Raw genomic sequence first — 19,176 nt, forward strand, 5'->3', positions numbered from 1 at the left:
CTGGCCCGGCCCGCCAGGGTGCTTACCCTGGCGAGCCGCGTGCCGAATGTTGCCGACCCCTGGACTATGCCATGCCCCCAATCTGTTCAGGCTCCTCCTTCTGGGCACAGCTTTATTCTTCACACCTAAAACTCATGAAGCTATTTCCCTGACCAAAGCAGGCTTCAGGGGTCTAGAGGCCTTTCTTCTTTTCTCTGTCATTGCAGCTCTAGAGCTAGCCATAGGGGGCCCATCTACTTCCAGTAGCTCACCTAACCCACTAGCTGGCTTTTATAATCAATTGATTATAGTGATATCAGTATCAGTTGGAAGGTAGCTGATCAGTCTCAGGTAAGGCAGGGCTCAACTCCCCTTAGAGGGCCAGCCATCCTGTGACAGTTGGTTTGAGCATTGTGAGACTTTGTGGATCTGTTACACAAAACAAGCTTTAAGATTACAGTTTCATATGAAATTTAAAGAATCTCGATGTATCTAACTCACAAAACTAATGAAGAAGAATATATGAATTTGCTGCTAGCCTGCTGCACAATTTTGAAATCTTGTTGGTAATTTTATGATGTTTTGTAATAATTGAACATTTAGGGTTCTGGCTCAAACTTGTCTTTTTAAAAGTTACTTTAAAAACAACAGTTTTCAATAAGGGAAATTCAGTTTTGAATTTGGGATATGAGTGCAGTTTATCCCCATAAGTGATAGCTACTTGTGTTTATCTTTACATGCTGAAGTACCTACTCTCTTGACTCAGTTACAGAGTATAATTTTTGTTCCATTAATTATAATTTAATGCAATAATAGTTAATATACATCACTTTTTATCAAAACATGTTCTTAAATACACAATCTATTCTGTCCTAAACACATTTCTACAATTTTGGCCAAGCTAAAAAACTGGTTAGGAAATTCCTGTAATTAAGTCATAGTACCGTGTTTCCCCGAAAATAAGACAGTGTCTTATATTAATTTTTGCTCCCAAAGATGCGCTAGGTCTTATTTTCAGGGGAGGTCTTATTTTTCCTGGAGCTTCGGGGCCTTATATTCCGGGGTGGCCTTATTATCGGGGAGGTCTTATTTTCGGGGGATGTCTTATATTACAGCGAGAGGCAAAACTGGAAGTAGGTCTTATTTTCGGGGGATGTCTTATTTTCGGGGAAACAGGGTATATAAAGAATAAACAGCTAAAAGCCACTGAAACTAATTATGTTTGTTCTTTCAACGTGCAATAAATATGTTCAGGAGTAACAGTGATAGATAAACCAATTTTTTTGACTTATCAAGGCATGATGAAGATTCCTGGCTAACACATCTTGTTTTAAGTGGTGGTGTGGCTGTTGTTAGTCTCTCTTGGCTTATCTAGGAGTATTGCCTAACTAATTTTGTTACATACTTGGATGTTGTCTTCAGAGACACATCTTCTGCTGGAGCCACTGTCTTAGAGTGTGAATTTTTCTTGTTTGTTTAGGCCAGGGGTCGGCAACCTTTGGCACGTGACTCGCCAGGGTAAGCACCCTGGTGGGCCGGGCCGGTTTGTTTACCTGCCGTGCTGGCAGGTTTGGCCGATCGCCGCTCCCACTGACTGCGGTTCACCGTCCCAGGCCAACGGGGGCAGCGGGAAGCGGCGGCCAGCACATCCCTCGGCCCGTGCCGCTTCCCGCCGCCCCCATTGGCCTGGAGCGGCGAATCGCAGCCAGTGAGAGCCGCAATCGGCCGAACCTGCGGATGCGGCAGGTAAACAAACAGGCCCAGCCCACCAGGGTGCTTACCCTGGTGAGCCGCGTGCCAAAGGTTGCCAACCCCTGGTTTAGGCATTAGCTGTTTGCTGAGAAGTGTGGTTTGGATTTCTGTTTTACAAATGTAGATTTGTGATTTAAAAAAAAATATATTTATTTTTTGGTGGTCTTGATTCATCTTGTGTAGTATTGGTTGTATATTTTTGTTTTTGAGTGTATGTTCTCTTTCAACACAACAGCAGTTCTTCAGCAAACTCATCTCTCTCCTCCACTTGTCCCATCCAACAGCGGTAGAATGGGATGGGGAAAGGGTTCATGAGTCCTCAATTAACTTGAGCTAGAAAGAATGTTTTTTAAGTGTGCCATTCATATCAGGGTAAATGTCCTGACTGGGAGATCTGTTAGGCTGTGTAATAGTCTCCCAAGGGTTGTAGTAGAGAAGACTTATCATCCCAAGGTTAGTGTTAGAAGCTTTTCACTTGTGATGTGTAAAATTAAGTTGGACAAAACACTAGTGGTGAACAAGCCCATGCTAATAGGGGGGTTGGATTAGATGGCATAAGTCTTTATTTCTTTTCTCTACCTAGTAGGTATATTAGAAATTAAAACTGCTGGTTAGAATATTCTACTATATTTGTTTTCTTTCAGACTTTATTAAAGGAAGGTGTTACAATATTAAATATATTACTATATCTGAAATAAAAATTTTGGGTGGCTAGGTATGGAAGTTGTTCAATGTTCAGGTATGTATTTTTAAAGGGCAACTTTCAATAGCGAATGACCGAAATCTACATTTTGTGTGTAAAAAAAAAAAAAAAAAAAAAAGTCTTAACAACATCATGCGAATATTTTCTTTAAGCTTGAGGAAAACTTCTTTCAACTATTATTATAGAAACATTCCCCTCCAGTGTTTGCAGACACAACATTTTAACTTTGTGACTATACATGAAAATTATAAATTGAAACTGACTAGACCATATTGTCATTTCTAAGCTGAGTAGAGTGCAAAAATGAACAAATGATGACCGTAGATTTAAAAAATTCTTCCATTTTTTGATAATCTAAAGATACATGCTAGTAATACAGATAATGAAAATTGTTTTAAAAAGTGTAACTTCTACCTTAAGTGATACTTCAACAATTTATCTTTTAAGAGTAAAGGATTAACTTTCATGGTGAGCTATTCTTAGTGTCTTTTAAACACAGATTTTAATATGGTTGTCTGGCATTTTGGCTATTGGCATTCCAAAAGCTAGATAGGGACAGATTTTCAAAGGTACTTAATGCATAAAGATGTAGCTAGGCATCAATTGTGATTTGCAAAAGCACCTAAGTAGGAATCATTGGGAGTTAAGTGCCTAACCTGCTTAGGCACTTTTGAAAATTCCACTATCTACATTATTAGTTGTTACATTATTAGTTGTCTAAATATGTTTGACAATCAGGTTCCTGGTGTCCATACTAATACTAATGTCCATATCTAAGTGATGGACGTAGAAACTTTTATAACAGTCACTTTGTGTATTTAAAAGTAAATTGTTGTTTGATTCTAGGTGATCAGGAGTATCTCATTAATCTGATAGACTCCCCAGGGCATGTGGATTTCTCTTCAGAAGTATCAACTGCTGTTCGACTCTGTGATGGTTGTATCATAGTGCTGGATGCTGTGGAAGGAGTCTGTCCACAGGTGATATTTAAAAAAATTGATTGAGAAAGGATGGAGCTGAGAGAATAGATAAAAAAGTTACTGTTTAGCTGTTTTAAATACATTAAACAGAAGAGACATACAAACCAATGGTCAGAAGTTCTGTAAAATGTTACGCTCCTTTAATAAATTGTGTGTTGCATATGAAGTCTGATTTACTGCTGAGTGATTGAGAGATTAACCATAGAATGTGTTCATAGATATGTGGTTGAGATACTGTTGCCTTGGTGTTGGAGATACAAGTGCATGCTCTCACTGGCAGTGGAATATTATTACACAGAAGAGATAAAAGTCAAGGGGAGTATAGATGTTTTTTTAAAGGTTACATATTTTTCTAATTTTGCTCTTTAAATATACTAAAATATCCCAAATAACAGAATATCTCTAGTATATTTATCCTCTTATGATTATAAGATTTTTTTTTTGTAAGAAATGTTTTTAAAATCTACATTGCTATGAAAATGCTTTCTAGGGCATAATTCTGTAATAACTAACTCCATGTAGTTTGGTATACAATCCAGAGATGTTTAGAACCAGAAGTCGATAATGTATTTATTTAAATTTTGCTTCTAAACTTAGTGGCTTTCTCTTTAACATTGTAAGTATTAATTTTGTGATGTTAGGGTTTCCTTAACTGTTTCACGCCTTTTTTAACACTTTCTTTTCCCTGCTAGACTCAAGCAGTTCTGCGACAGGCATGGCTAGAAAATATCCGTCCAGTCTTGGTGATTAATAAAATTGATCGTTTGATAGTGGAGCTCAAGTTAACTCCTCAGGAAGCCTATTCTCACCTTAAGAATATCTTAGAACAGGTATGAGGCTTTACAGTGCAACATTAAGACAACACATTTTGCAGTTTCCCCCCCTTTTTCTCAGTGCTCTAATTGGGGGATGCTGCCACTTTCTGCCCTTTTTATTTGGATAGAAGCAGTGCAAAATGTAGTGTGAGGTAACCAGTTTTCCCTACCTTCTGATAGTCATGCACTGTTGTGTCTATTTTAATTAAACCTTCTTAATTATTTAATACCTATTCCTCTTTAACTTTCTGGGCATTTATAATGTACACAGCTCTGAAAAGAATACTGAGTTCTTCTCTTCAAGCCAGCAGGAGGCATTCTCACAGTGTTAATGGCATATCTCAGAGATTTGATAGATATAATACTATTTTTAAAACCCATGTTTACTATGTATTGTTTGAGTTCTTTGGAGGTAGAAATAATACTATATTTATAATCTCAGAAATACTGACTGCCTGATTTGGGGTTGGAATTGTTAAACAGTAGTCTTTAAATATTTAATTATAAATTGATTTCTCATTAATAGTTTGAGATAGCTGTAAATATAGTTATTTCCCTATATGTCATATCCTACTTTCTGTTTTTATTTATTTTACTTATTGGAAATAATAATTCACCATTTCTCATAGTGAAAAAGGATACTTTTTTTTTTTAAAGCCGAGAACTAAATCCCATGAAGACTAGATATGATTTGTGAAGTATTACAGACATGGGGTGAAATCCTGGCCCCACTGAATTCAATGGGACAACTCCCATTGACTTCAGTGGGGCTAGGATTTCATCCACAATGTCTATATATTAACTTTTTTGCTAAGCTTAAGCAAGCTGCCTTTGGATGTTTAAGCAACAGTCCTATCATTAGATAATTGAAATCTTCTTTGTGAAAAGATTTCACAGGTTGGCTGCAGAGTTTTAGAGCACTAACTTTAATTTTCTGTGGTTTTACGTATGCTTCCTAGGTTAATGCAATCACTGGAGCTCTTTTCACTTCTAAAGTCCTAGAAGAAAGAGCTGAGAAAGAAACAGAAACTCAAGGGATTTCAGATTCTGTACATGGAGATCAAGTTTATGACTGGAGTGCTGGCTTGGAAGATACTGATGATTCACATCTTTATTTCTCGCCAGACCAGGGGAATGTGGTATTTGCCAGTGCAATTGATGGCTGGGGCTTTGGGTAAGTAAATAAGTGTACGATTTCATTAAAGTATCGTTTATCATATTTACTACGAAGGCAGCTGAAAAATCTTTTGAATTGGTTTAAATACCTTTTAGCGGTAACTATTTTGCATTTTCCCGTACATCCAATTGCATGTGAAAGTTGAATAGTCTTTTTCTTCCAAAGTTTCGATTCATGTTCTTGAAAAAAATCACTGTTTTGGTTCTTGACCATTACAGTTTCGAGGATTTTATGTTCTTCCAAAAATATTTTCTTATACTATGATGTTTAGTTGCTGTCTTTCTTTTAGGTTTCTGCATGCACACAAATTTCATATTTGTTTTCTTGTGACTTTCTATGAAGTTTTTTTTGTATTTCAGCAGATATTTACACATCAGTTACACAGCGATGGCAGAGATATTACATTAAATCATAAGAAATCAAGCATAAAACAGCTACAGAAAACTTTATAGAATTCCATATTTCATAGTGTGTTATTAAGGTCATATGTTTTTTTGAATTTCTTTGCTTACATTCTTATTTTAAGTGCCTGTTTTTAGCTTTTTGTTTCAGAAAGGGTAGGTGGGTTGTAATAAAGATTTGTAAACATTCTGATTATTTACCACAAGGTGGAGTGCTTGTCTTTGTCTTTAACATGTACTTAAAGGGATACAGCCCATTAATTTAGGTTCAAATTTTATATTTTTTATTGATGATTTGACAAAATTAAATTGTTTTTTTAAAAAAAAGTTAAAATTGGTCTTTTGTTTGGATTTAACTATTTCCCTGTGGAGTTTGTAACCCAAACATAACAGCTTTATGCCAGTGCATAAGAATCAGAAAGCAAAATTGATTGCTTTAGTTTCATTATCTACTCAGAATAGCACATAAGAAGTAAACTAATTGTATAAATAGTGCAAAGGAAATTAAATTTTAAAAATGCTTTCAGTTCTAAATAATCTAAGGTTGTGCTAGCCACACAATTTGTCCATTATTTTTAATCTGACAGTATCCCTCTAACACTCACTATACAATGGAAGTAACTGTTTTAGTAGTAGTACTGCAATTCCAGCATTTAATGCTAGGATTCTGGTGTTATGCCTCTTCTCTCTACCTAGTCTGACTCCTTCAACCTGGAAAGGTTCAGTTAAAACAGTTGCAATGCAATTTAGGTTCAAGATGAAATTAGTTATAATATTTGAAGGTGAGAGAACTAGATTCTCTGTCTTAGCAATTTTTTTAAACATAAGCAGAGATGAGAGGGTAGCCCTCGGAAGTTTGAGGTGTGTCTGTCACTTACCCTTTCTTTCCAACTTCAGCAGTAATAGGAGTGTGGGAGAGATAATTTTGGGTGAGGATGCATACACAATTGTAACATGATCCTAGCAGTGACTGCATGATGATAAATGCAGTCAAATGTAATAGTTTTATACAAAAATATTTAACCAAACTTTAAATATAAATCAAATTATTTTTTCAGCAGAATTTATGGGGCTGCTTTCTCTAATTTCACCGTTGTCAATAATTGTTTATCCCTCTTTGAGGCAATGACAAACCACCAATAAGCTTTTAAAAGGTTTAAAAGATGGTGTGAAAAACATATTTTTATTGCCACTGAAATTTAAAAGGAAGTATATCCTTTCTCATAGCAAGAAAAATAGATTGATACTATCCCAGACTAGTAGTTAGCAAACCTATGTTGTTTGAGAGTCACTTGAAACACCACTGGTCTTAAAAAATATTTATAGTGTAGAAGTCTATTTGGATATATTATAGCAAATGTTTGTTCAGTCTTTTGGCTTCCATGTGTTAAATGTGTTTCTGATTTTTAGTCTTTAATTTATCCTGACTGTACCTGTTATGCTAGAAATCTCCTGAAAAAGTTAATGGTGGCAGATTAACAATAAATCTATCATGCCAGGGTCCAGTTGCTTGAACTTTTCAAGGTTTTTTTTATGGACTCTGACAATAGCAATACTCTAGTCAGTAGACTGAGAAAATAATATAGTTATAATAATCTCATACTTAGTATTTCTGTATCTTTCTTCAGCAGTTCTCAAAATGCTTTGTGATTATTAACCGAGCCCCCTGACAACATATCTGTTTTTATACCAAAGTAATTAAACAATTTGCAGCTTAAGTGGTTATAATATTAGCAAGAATTGAGGAGAAATAAATTTAAAGAGTAAAAAAATCAGGTTTCAGGTTTTGAGAAGAGAAATTATAAGTAAACATAATTATATAGTATAAATATGTTCTAAGTATTTGTAAATAATCTTCTCAACCACTGACTGGTAAATAGCTATGTAAAAATCTGTTCCTTAAAAAAGATGCTACAGTGGAACTCTGTAACAAAATATAAAGCTGAAAGCTTAAGAACCACTTAAGAGCTTTCTCTTTAGCTCAGACTGCTTGATGTTCCTAACTAGAACAATGTTTGCTAATATCTTGTAAATTATATAGCCACTTTTCTGAAGCTGACTGTGATCATAAAGTCACTACAACTGCCTTATTAAATGGAAAGATGAACATATCTTGTTCATAAATGTTGGGTGAATGTCATGCTTTTTGGTAAAAGTGATGCTATATATGGTCTGATTGGCCGACTTCTTTTTTTGTCACTTCTGTTCCCTTGATAGTCCCTTTGCAGATGGTTTGTATGCAAACATGTCAGAAAATATATTTATTTTTCTAACACAAAGAACTAGATTAAAAGAATATGGGAGGACCTCAGTCTTGAGAGTTTGACACAGGTGAAAACTCCCTGATATACTTTCAGGGAGCACTTGTCATATATCATTCTTGATGTAGGTTTGATTCATACACAGAGAATTGTGTAGAACAAAGTTTATTTGACATGATGGGAAAGTGTTCATAACAATCATTTATGTGGGAATTTTTAAGGCTACATTGGATGGAAGTAGTTGAAAGGGGCACTGATTGAGATTGGAGCTGCAATGCTCTCAAATATTTTTTCTTGGACACTGACTTTGTGTATGGGGTTTTTGTTTTGCTTTGTTTCAAATCAGTTAACGTTTGATATGTAGCGGTAACAAAATAGTATTTCTGTATAGTAAAAAGTTGGATGGGTTTTTAAGCTTTATTGGTCACATGACTGGTGATTAAGTGTGGCAAGGTAGGGAGTTGTGTTGGTCTGTTTTTACTTAAATGTTTACTTTGTATCTGTCATGGGCTGGTTCTTGTGTGTTTAAAATATAAGCTGGGGTGCCCAGAGCTTCGAATGTGAAGCTTGTGAAAGACTGAAATCTAAATAAATAATCACAAGCTGATTTATTATTGTTTAAGCTTCCCATGGTAAAAGGATTTTAAGAATATGACCTGAGCTTATTTGTGCATTTGATACCTTGGTGTGCTAGAGAGGATAGAAAAGCTTTTTGATTATAATATGGCAGTACAATACAGACATAAGAAAAAGTTTGAAAATAGGGTCAAGTTTGTTTGCAAAAGACAATACAACTCAATGTTAAGATTCCCCCCAGGTTAATTTGATGGATTACTAAAATGTAGAAGCTTTTTCTTTCCGTTTTAAGACTTGAAATTCTTAGTGAATTGTATTATTTTGGGTTCTTCATGTACAGGACAGTATCTCAGCCAAGTATCTCAGCCAAGGGAGCACTCCTGGAGCTCATGAGTCTCGTGTTGGAATCTTATTTGACTTAAGTCAACTTTTTTCTTTCTTGAATCTATATATAAGTAATAGAATAGCTTCTGTTAGTCTGTTTTCTGAAGTATACAACTTCCTACAGCTTAAACAGAACAGTGATGGTGTTGTCTGTAGTAGTTTCCTGATGCTGCTTATTCTGGATCTTTTTCTTGTGTCATCAGAAAAATGCTTTAATGTTTTTGCTAAAGTTGGATGAAAACTATTTGGTCGAAGGGACCATTTATTTATTTATTTGTTTATTTATTTTAAGTAGCTGGCATCGTCTGGTTTAGTGATGGCAGTGGTAGAAGTTCCTTTAAATGAAAAAAGGAGCATTTTCTTCTTAATTAATCTCAGGAGGATCTGTCCAGGCTGCCAGCATGACCATCTGGTGAAATGTGGATCAATGAAGCATTTGCCTTAATCAAGGCAGGTTCTGGCTGTTATAATGTTTTGTAGTACTATTCCTAAGGAGATTCCATGTTTTCATGGTAGAGTAAATGAAGTCATTATATAGAGTTAGCCAGATCCAGTCCTGTGAATGGCGCATCTGCTTTTCTCATCAAGTCCAGGTGCTGAAAGGATGCAGTAAATCTATATACAGCAGTCACTGACATACAACAAATCATGAGGGTTTTTTCCCTTCCAAAGCCTTAGGGTAAGCTGCTGAAAAAAGTACATTTTTGAATTTTTTTCAGAGGCATAATTTATATGTCGCTGACTTGGACAGGTTATTAATGTCTTTCGTTAGGAGTGTGAAGTCCTAACTAGAAGACTTTACAGGTTCCGAAGATAGATTATCAGATACCAGTATGGTATAAATATCATTGCCCTTATCTGATACACATGTATATATCTGTCTGTCTCTCCTCTCTGTATAAAGTCTCACTTTTATTTCCTCTCTTTACAAGGGATAATGTACAAATTACAATATGTAGAAATAAATGTTTTACAATGATTATTTCTCTCTCCCTTCTTACTGTTTAAAGATAAATCCTTTTGGATTGAAAAGATAGCTTTTTTGTGTACAGTGAATCAAATTAGAAGTCAATTAGCAAGGCTTGTTTGACTCAAAATAGATATATCCTTCTTGTTTGAATATATTGGATAATTAAGTCATATAGATACCAAGAAAAACTGCCAACAGTGTCAGGTAAAATGTTTTATTTTATAAAACATAACATACTTTGCTTTTGGCCTTTTTCCATGAATGCATTTTTTGTATGGCCAGACAGTACAATAGTAGTGTGTATTCTAAAAAATTGGAAACATATTCTATAATAAGTTCCAAAAGCAATATTGGAGAATATATGATCATGAAATCTATACTTAGAGAGATGTTTTCATTTTATGGCTGACACAACTTAACAAGATTTACGTAGATCTTCCCGTGAGTATATTACTCAGGTGATCTATGATCTGTAGTAGCTATTGATTGATTTCTGGGTGGGAGTTAGGCCATTTAGGGCTAACCTCTTAAGATCTACCTGTCTGAAAGAGTGCCTCTATTCCCTTTTGATATTACTGTACTGCAGTCATGATGAGCAGAGGAGCTCAAGTTGGAGACCTCATGATATAAAAGAAAGGGAATTGCTGGTAGTGTTCTCAGCGAGGGGTTTTTAGAACTCACTTTCTTCCCTTGGTCTGAAATAGCCTGCATTTGTTGTCTTTCAGTGTCCACTGTAAAGCTCATTAATTCTCCCTTGCTGTTGGAACCATGTGAAGGAACCATTAGGCAGGTGTTAGGGGTTTTATTTCATTCTTTATTTTCCCCTTGATATTGATGTGTATGGGAGTTAGGAGGAATTTTTCGAGTAGTTACAGCAGGTAATAGATTTGTTATAATTGTATCTATAAATATTGGCAAAGTCACTGGGAGCTGTGGATAGGCGTTCTTTCTTTTTTGTGTATATATAATCAGTAGCATATCATAATCCTAGCGTGGCTTTAGGTTTTATCTTTGCAATCTGGCCATAGACCCTAATTAAAAAACATAACATGGTCCTCTCCACAGAATGAATTTGAAATTCCTGACTTAATATGAATAATGTTTTATGTTGTATCCCGTCGTGTTGCAATGACATTATATAAACATCAGTTACTTTAGTTAGGATAAGGTTCAGACTTCAAGTTGGCCTTTATGTTAAAAAAAAAAAAAAATCAAACTAATACAGATGTATATTAAATATTGTTACTTTTAAAATTAAGTGCCCTGATCTAAAGAGAAAACAGTAGAAACTGTGGGAGTAAAATAAGAATGCAAGACTACTTAAATATGAATATCACATAAGTTGACACATGTTTACATTGATAAGTGTAATGTTGTGCATACAAATTTGTATCAAGATAGATTTTTCTTTCTTTTAGCATTGAGCATTTTGCAAAACTGTATAGCCAAAAGATTGGGATCAAACATGCAGTACTTTTGAAGACCTTGTGGGGAGATTATTATCTAAATACAAAGGCAAAGAAGATAATGAAGGGTGACCAGGTAATATTGCTGGGATACATGTTACTTTGAAGCTCCTTGTTGACCTTTTTATCTTTGTTGAAAAGAAATTATAAGGTTTTCTGTCAAATATCCATGGGTAATACATTATTTGACCTGAAGCCTGATATTCTCTAATTCCGTTCCTCACAGTATGGTATGAAAATTCTGACCTCAATATTTTTTTTAAATTCATATTGCATAAATAGAATTAATAGCCTCTCAGATTTGCCTCAGGAGATTGGTGGTGAATCTGGCTATTGGAGGGATTCCTCTTGCACAAAGGAACCCTCAGGTATCTTAGAGCCAGCATACCACCTCCTACATGCCTCATTTCCATGCCCAACATACGGGGCATACCAGCAGCCAGGCATCAGGGAGCAGAGATGCTAGCCATGCCTCTATAGTGAAAGATGAGAGCTGGTGGAAGAGGAAGGGTCTGTAGGAGCCACTAAGGCAGTTCTGTGCTATCTGTGGATTCTTCCAGTTCTTGAGCAGTTTTGCTCCAGGAGAGCATCATAAATGTGCCCTCCCAGACTAGAGATTATTGCCTCATTAGTAACTTCATTGCTTCATGGAGTGAATATGGTATTTTTAGCCTATGAAGACCATGGCTGGGAATCTTCCGTTCTCTTGTATGAAGTATTTCCACTTTGGAGAGCAGAGCAGTTTCTCTCTCTCTCTTCATTTAGTATAGTTTTTCTTCTGTCTGTAGAAGTGAGAATTAATATTTATAAAATAGCTGATACCAAGACTCAGGACAGCCATGATCAGTATTGATAAGACTCTCTTATTAAAAATTAAACCTTTGTCCTTTGACTTTTTTGATGGCATGTAGTCCAGTAACTTACTCCATCCAAATTTGATTAGGGCTGCTGATTTACCTCACTTTATATACAGACAGATTAACAACAGATTTAATCTAATATGACTAGTTTTAAACACTACTTATGGAGGTTGGTCGTTTAATCATGCAGGACTATTCATTGTGAAACTGATCAATGCTAAGCTATCGGCTATGTAATGTTTATTCAATCTCCTAAATATTGTGTGTGTGCTCTTCTAGTCAAAAGGAAAGAAACCTCTGTTTGTGCAATTGGTGTTAGACAACATCTGGAGTCTATATGAAGCTGTTCTGAAAAGGTAGGAGAAGTCCCAATGTTCTCTTTGAATCCTTTTCACATGCTTTTTGCAGAGATGAAGATGCTTGATATATGCTGATTATCACAATCAAATACTGTAGATGCTTGTTACATATCATTCTGCTGCTGTTTTTTTTCCATAGAGACAAAGAGAAAATAGATAAAATTGTCACCTCTTTGGGATTGAAAATTGGTGCACGTGAGTCACGTCATGCGGATCCTAAAGTTCATCTCAATGCCATTTGCAGTCAGTGGTTACCCATATCCCAGGCAGTCCTCTGTATCCTTAAGAAAAAAGCTATTTGGTGGTTTACCAGCAGTTTTTAGACTTCAAAGGGTTACCTATGTATTTTTGTATAATTTGTGTAAAATGTTTTTTTTTTTTTAAATGTATCCCCTATATTTCTAGTTTTATACCTCTTTGTCTTTTTAACTAATATATGTGATTATAAAAATGTAGCTCTCCCAAAGGCATTTCCCTCCCATCCCCTTCTTCCAAGATAGCTGTTCTTTATAGCTTTTCTCTTGAGTACCTGCACAAGGGGAGAGGGAAACTGCACTGAAGTTAACTCTTTGTTTAATGGGCCCAGATAGTTTTCCTGCACTTATCACAACATGGAATATGTGTAGTACCAGAATCACTGCACAGTGGGAAATAGAGAGTTTGTAATGGTACCCATTGTATATCGAACAGTTGACTATCATTATTTGAAAAGAAGCTAATAAGTTAATCAAGCTGGTGTTTATGTAAAAAAAAAAAAAGTAATTTTTTCCCAAAAAGCGAGAATGTTTAGCCATATTTTGCAAATTAAACACTTATGCTTTCTGATGCTGGGAGGATTTACTGATGTCAAAAGCTGCTCCAGTCTACCAAGAACTTGTTTCGGTGGTGATTATGTTGGTCATGGAGGATGTCTTGGCACTGCAATAAATTCCCGTTAGTTTCATCTGATAATTTAGTCTAATTTATCAATTCAAAATCCTCTTAATTCTTTCTTTTCCTGCTACTTTTTTCTAATAAGCTGCATTTTTGTCAAGTCACCTTGTAGACCTTGTCCATTAATTATCAATATAAAATTTTTCTAAATTCTTACTGTATCTGTTGTGGACTAGTTAGTGAGGCATGTGAACATGGCCTCTCTGCATGGAGTCATCTTTCCCTGCATGTCTTCCATTTCTGATTCAACTTCTCACCAGGGTTACACTCAGTATCAATTCTATTTTCAGTTCTATTTTGTTACCGTTGGAAGTGGTTTTGTTCCTTTCTAATCTAATGTTTGCTGATCTAGTCCTAATGAATTTCAAAAAATCTTACCTGTTATGTTTTCAATCTGTTTCCCTTATTGATAAAATGATTGAGATTTAAATTTAAAGCAGTTTATACCATCCACATAAGTATACTGATGGACCTATTTTCTCTGTTCTAATATGCAGTTACATTTAAGTAATTAATCTCTGATTTCCACCATCTTGGTGTTCCTGCGTGTATGCGTGCATTTAAAAGAGAGAATTTTATGAAGTCTTTTGAGGTCAGATGGGCTTACAATATGCTTCTATTTTGTAGTTTATTTGATCATAAATATATATTTTAGAAAGTCTTTTTTGAAGGATTACTACATTGGCAGTTGGTACACACAAATGGTAACATATTTGATAAATACAATATCTGATGCATATACCTAATTTCTAGTTAATAAAGAACTGTATATGAGGTTTCTATACATCCTTAACAATGTGCTTTAGCTATGGTGTGTAGTAAACTCCCCAGTCCTCTTGATATTACTGCTGAGAGGGTAGAGAAGTTGATGTGTGTTGGAGCTAGAACTTTTGATTCGCTACCCCCAGAAACTCAAGAACTGAAAAAGAGTAAGTAAATGTTCTCTCAACAGCTTGAAAATAATGTCAGGGTTTTTTTTTTTTGTTTTTTTTTTAATGCACTCACCATATCTGTCTTTAGGTCATGAGTATCTGTATAACCTCTGCTTTGCTGCTGTCATTTAGTGTCCATGCTGTCATTCACCAGATCTTTGATGATGCTGTGCTAGAGTATTAGGCATCTTATTTTATTGTTCAGTATGTTTCTGAGACCTTGTGCGTTGCATTGCTTTTAGACCTCTCAAGTTGCAAATAGAATACAGTAACTCCTCACATAACGTCCTCCCGCTTAACGTTGTTTCGAAGTTACGTCGCTGCTCCATTAGGGAACATACTCGTTTAAAGTTGTGCAATGCTCCCTTATAACGTCGTTTGGCTGACTTTACAAGGGAGCATTGCACAAGTTCCTCTTCTCCGCCTCCTCCCCCTCCCTTCCTCCCTCCCAGCACTTCCCCCCTCGCCAAACAGCTGTTTGGCAGCGCTTAGGACTTTCTGGGAGGGAGGGAGGGAGCGGGGAAGCTGCCCCCCCCCCCCGACAGGCAGGGCCATCTGGAACGCAGGGACTTTAGGGGCTGCAGGGCCCTGGGCTAAGGGGGCCCCAGGACCTGGCCTGCAGCTCTAAAGCCCCTTTCGGAATGTGGCCCTGCGAGTACGGGCCGGAGGACTCAGGAGGAGCAGGGGCAGCCGCGCAGCCAGCGTCCGAAGAGATGCGGCACTTTCCCCTTCAAAGCTGGCCAGAGAGAAGCGGCGCTTTGAAGGGGAAAGCACCGCTTCTCTCCGGCCTCTGGTTGCACAGCTGCCCCTGCTCCTCCTGAGTCCTCCGGCCCGTGTTCGCAGGGCTGTATTCTGAAAGGGGCTTTAGAGCTGTAGGCCAGGGCCCAGGGTCCTGCAGCCCCTAAAGCCCCTGCGTTCCGGGTGGCCCTGCCTGGCGGGGGGCAGCTCCCAGAATCACGGCCGTGGGGGCGGTGCCGCACTGCGCAGAACCACCTGCACACCCCCTGCACCAAACAGGAGCTGCCCCAGGTAAGTGCTCTGCACCTCCTGCCTGCCCCAGCCCTGAGCCTCCTCCCGCACCCCCACCCTGAGCGCCACCCCGCACCCCCACCCTGAGTGCCCTCCCACACCTTAACTCCCTCCCAGACTCTGCATCCCCAGCCCTGAGCCCCAGGGGTAAGCCAGGGGCACCTCCCCACCACAGTACAGTACTGTACAGTATATAATGCCTTTTGTATGCCCCAAAAAAATTTCCTTGGAACCTAAGCCCCCGCATTTACATTAAATCTTATGGGGAAAATTGGATTCATTTAACATCATTTCACTTAAAGTTGCATTTTTCAGGAACGTAACTACAACGTTAAGTGAGGAGTTACTGTATATTAATGGCTTGAAATTATGTGCACAGGGTTTTGAGAGAAGGGTAGGAAGTAAGAATTGTCTCCTGTTGTCTAGAATTAAATGCACATGTAATGAAGAGGGAATTGAATGCTATGCCAAGTTAAATATATAGTCACTAGGTGTTTAAACTTGGATCTCTGATGGTTATAGGTATATTGATCAGCTATGCCCATCTGATGGTATCATAATGTAAAATTCATGTTCAGTTGAATTGGCTGTGTCTTTAAATAATCATTAAGTCTGTGTTAGAACAGATTAGTCTAGTGTACCCTAGTAATGCATGGAAAGGTAGTCTAGCAGGCTCATCTTCACTTATTTCCATGGGAAACTGCTGTTCATAACAAAGAAAGCTGTTCCGTTGAGTCTGTACAGGCAGTAAATTCATAGTAGAAAGCTTGAAGATAGCATTAAGAATTTAAACCATGATTACATATGGATTTATTATTGAGAAAATGCTTCATTATTTATTTTAAAAATAGTGTGGAAATTAATTCCGGCATTTGAATGGGGAAATCTTTTTTGTACTAAGTGTTGTAGATGTCCATTAAGAATAGTTATGACTTATCTGTATAGGAAAAAATTTGATCAGTTAATAGTTTAACTGTCATTTGTAGGTGTCTTTTTTTAAACTTTTTGGTTTTGTGACAATCTGCTGTGGTATAATATCTAAAAAATACAGCAACACTCTCACTGTTTTCATTTTCAGCCAAACAAAATAATTATAAAATATTCTACTTGAGTGCAATCTGATCACAGAAGATCAGAAAAAATGAGGGCTTTATGCATAATTCGCTTTCCTACATCTTAAACATTGTATATAACATTGGCGAAATACTTACATAACTTCATTTCTTAAGATGTAATCTAGATTTCATAATTTTACTATTTTGGCAGAATGACCAGAAAGATTACTAAATGAAAGATTAACTGGGCAACAACTTAGTTTCCCTTCCTTGTGAGAGAGTCCAGAGCAGTTGGAAATCCTGATCCCATTGAAATCAATGGGAGTTTTGCCATAAACTTCAATGGGGCAAGGATTTCACCTCAGGTTCTGGCAGCACTACCAGCCTCAACCAAATATTTCTTCTTTGAAGAACCATATCACCAATAACCACAGATCTTACTAATGGATGGAACAGATGTTGGGTTTCTGAAGCTCTGTAAGCAAAGTATGTCAAGACTGATATACAGCACTGAGTTCAAAGCTATTAAAAATAACAGGAACTAGAATGACCCAAGTTCAATAATTACAGTCAGATGCAGGCAGTAATAGAAGATCTATTAAGAGCTATACATGATTTTAAGCTTACTGACTAATCATGAGTTCACATATGAACAAGCACTTAGTGGTCCTAATCCTGCAAGTGCCTCTGCATGTACAGATCCTCATGTCTGTGCATAGCCACAATGAAGTCAGTGGGGCTCTGCGTTTGTACGAGATCACATACATGGAAGCTCTTACAGACTTGGGGCTTGATAGTGAGGCAATCCTAAAATTATTTTGTACATATAACATATTGACTGCATGCTGTTTTTCTTTGAGAATTGGAAGCCGTGCTGATTCTGTTAAATATGAGAGAGCTCTTTCCATGTGATTATTTTTCTTCTCTTCTTCTGTCCCCTACCCTCACAAATGGTGGGCATCTGTGAATGTTAGTGCTTTACCCAAAAATAGACATTGCTAATGATCCACCAGTTTTCAAATTAACAATCAAAAATAGTTTAATGGGAAGAAAATATGTTTCTCTAGGTTACTGTTTGCTAATCTGTGGTCAAAAGAATTTATCCTGGAGAAAACCGATTTCCACATATATTTACACTTCACACGTAAACTACATTACTAAATTTTGAAATGAAATTGAAGGGGTATAACTCACTCTTAATACATGTTTGAATTAAAGATACGGACAGAAATTATGGATGTCTTGAAAGGGTAATTAACAAATAATCTTTGTTTTTCTGATAGAGCTGGAGATGGTGAAGTTGTATTAAATATTGAACAGAATTGAAAATCAAAGTTGATAAATATTAAAAATGACATTGGTTAGCTATAATGCCCAGTACATATGTGACTGTGCCCTCTCCAGGAAGAGAATTTCAGTAGAAAACTTCTTCTTTTCCCCCTGCATCCTGGTAATCCTAAAGAAAATATAATCAGATTTTTCAGGTTTCTGTAGGATAGGATGTGATCAAATAGGAAACCACAAATTTTTGGGTTGTGTGGAAAGTTCAGTTTGCACTGGATTATTGTTTATTACAGAATGCAATCGTAATACAATGTAATAAAAAGAGCCCCTCTGTTCTGCTTTAGGAAGTATTCAAGTAGAACTAACAATAGAGGGAAGATATATGTTTAAAATGCTAATAACAGCTAACGTATTTATCTGAACATTGGCTACCTAAATATTTATGTAACTTCATTTCTATAGTAATGACATTATGTTTGAGAGAACTTCAAGAAATTCATGGGGATGGAGCTTATCACTGTCCAATTGACAGTCCTTCAGTTTTGTTTTCTCACCTAGTGGGAACTGTTTAATCCATTCCTTAACGAGGCAAGACAATCAAATATATTGACCTCCATAAACCACATTGAAAATTATGGCAATAAAAGTTAATCAGAGGAAATCTCCTACTTGTTATGTCTCTTGATTGTTCTCAGTTATGAACATATAATTATATTCCTTGCTATTTTAGTGAGTGTCTTATTGCTTCACAGTAATAGTCCTGTAGGTTGTTTGGCCAAATAATTTACAGGGTGTTTTCTGACTATATTAGATCAAGAGAAGAGTTAGTTTTCTATGTTTATAAGAAATTCCTCTGAACAACTTATTTTGTTTAGCATTTGACATTGTTTTTTTTACCAGTTAAAGAAAAAATATTGTAGATATACAAAATGTGCTCAGAGATGTACAAAAATAAATGTAAAGGCAGTTGTAGTGTAATGGAACTCATGTACAATGGTCTCAAAAGTACAGAATTTGAAAAGAGGGAAATAACATACAAACACCTTGTATTGAGATTTTTAGGTCAGTTATCCTGCAAGGAGCTCCATGTTTGCTGGACTCCCATTTAAAATCAGTGGAGATTCATGCAGGCACTGACATCCAGTTCATTTACAGCTACTTGGAGGATCATGCCTTACTTTTGAAAGAAAGAAAAGAACTTGAGACAGTAGGCCAGATGATTCAGCATTCTAGCGTTAAATTGTGCCTTACTTTTCAGTC

The 19,176-nt window shown here is 36.6% G+C and overlaps 1 protein-coding gene across 1 annotated transcript in view; it reads left to right on the plus strand.

Moving 5' to 3' along the window:
* Nucleotides 1-19,176, plus strand: part of EFL1 (elongation factor like GTPase 1) — a 162,587-nt gene that overhangs the window by 5,629 nt on the left and 137,782 nt on the right. Inside the window, exons 5-11 of the mRNA XM_026648319.1 lie at nt 3,281-3,414; nt 4,107-4,244; nt 5,189-5,403; nt 11,417-11,540; nt 12,604-12,680; nt 12,823-12,959; nt 14,423-14,545. Of these exons, the coding sequence (XP_026504104.1) occupies nt 3,281-3,414; nt 4,107-4,244; nt 5,189-5,403; nt 11,417-11,540; nt 12,604-12,680; nt 12,823-12,959; nt 14,423-14,545 (948 nt within the window). The remainder of the gene's footprint in view (nt 1-3,280; nt 3,415-4,106; nt 4,245-5,188; nt 5,404-11,416; nt 11,541-12,603; nt 12,681-12,822; nt 12,960-14,422; nt 14,546-19,176) is intronic.

Source organism: Terrapene carolina, unplaced genomic scaffold, assembly GCF_002925995.2.
Source record: "Terrapene carolina triunguis isolate 2854851 unplaced genomic scaffold, T_m_triunguis-2.0 Scaffold67, whole genome shotgun sequence".
NCBI lineage: Eukaryota > Metazoa > Chordata > Testudines > Emydidae > Terrapene > Terrapene triunguis.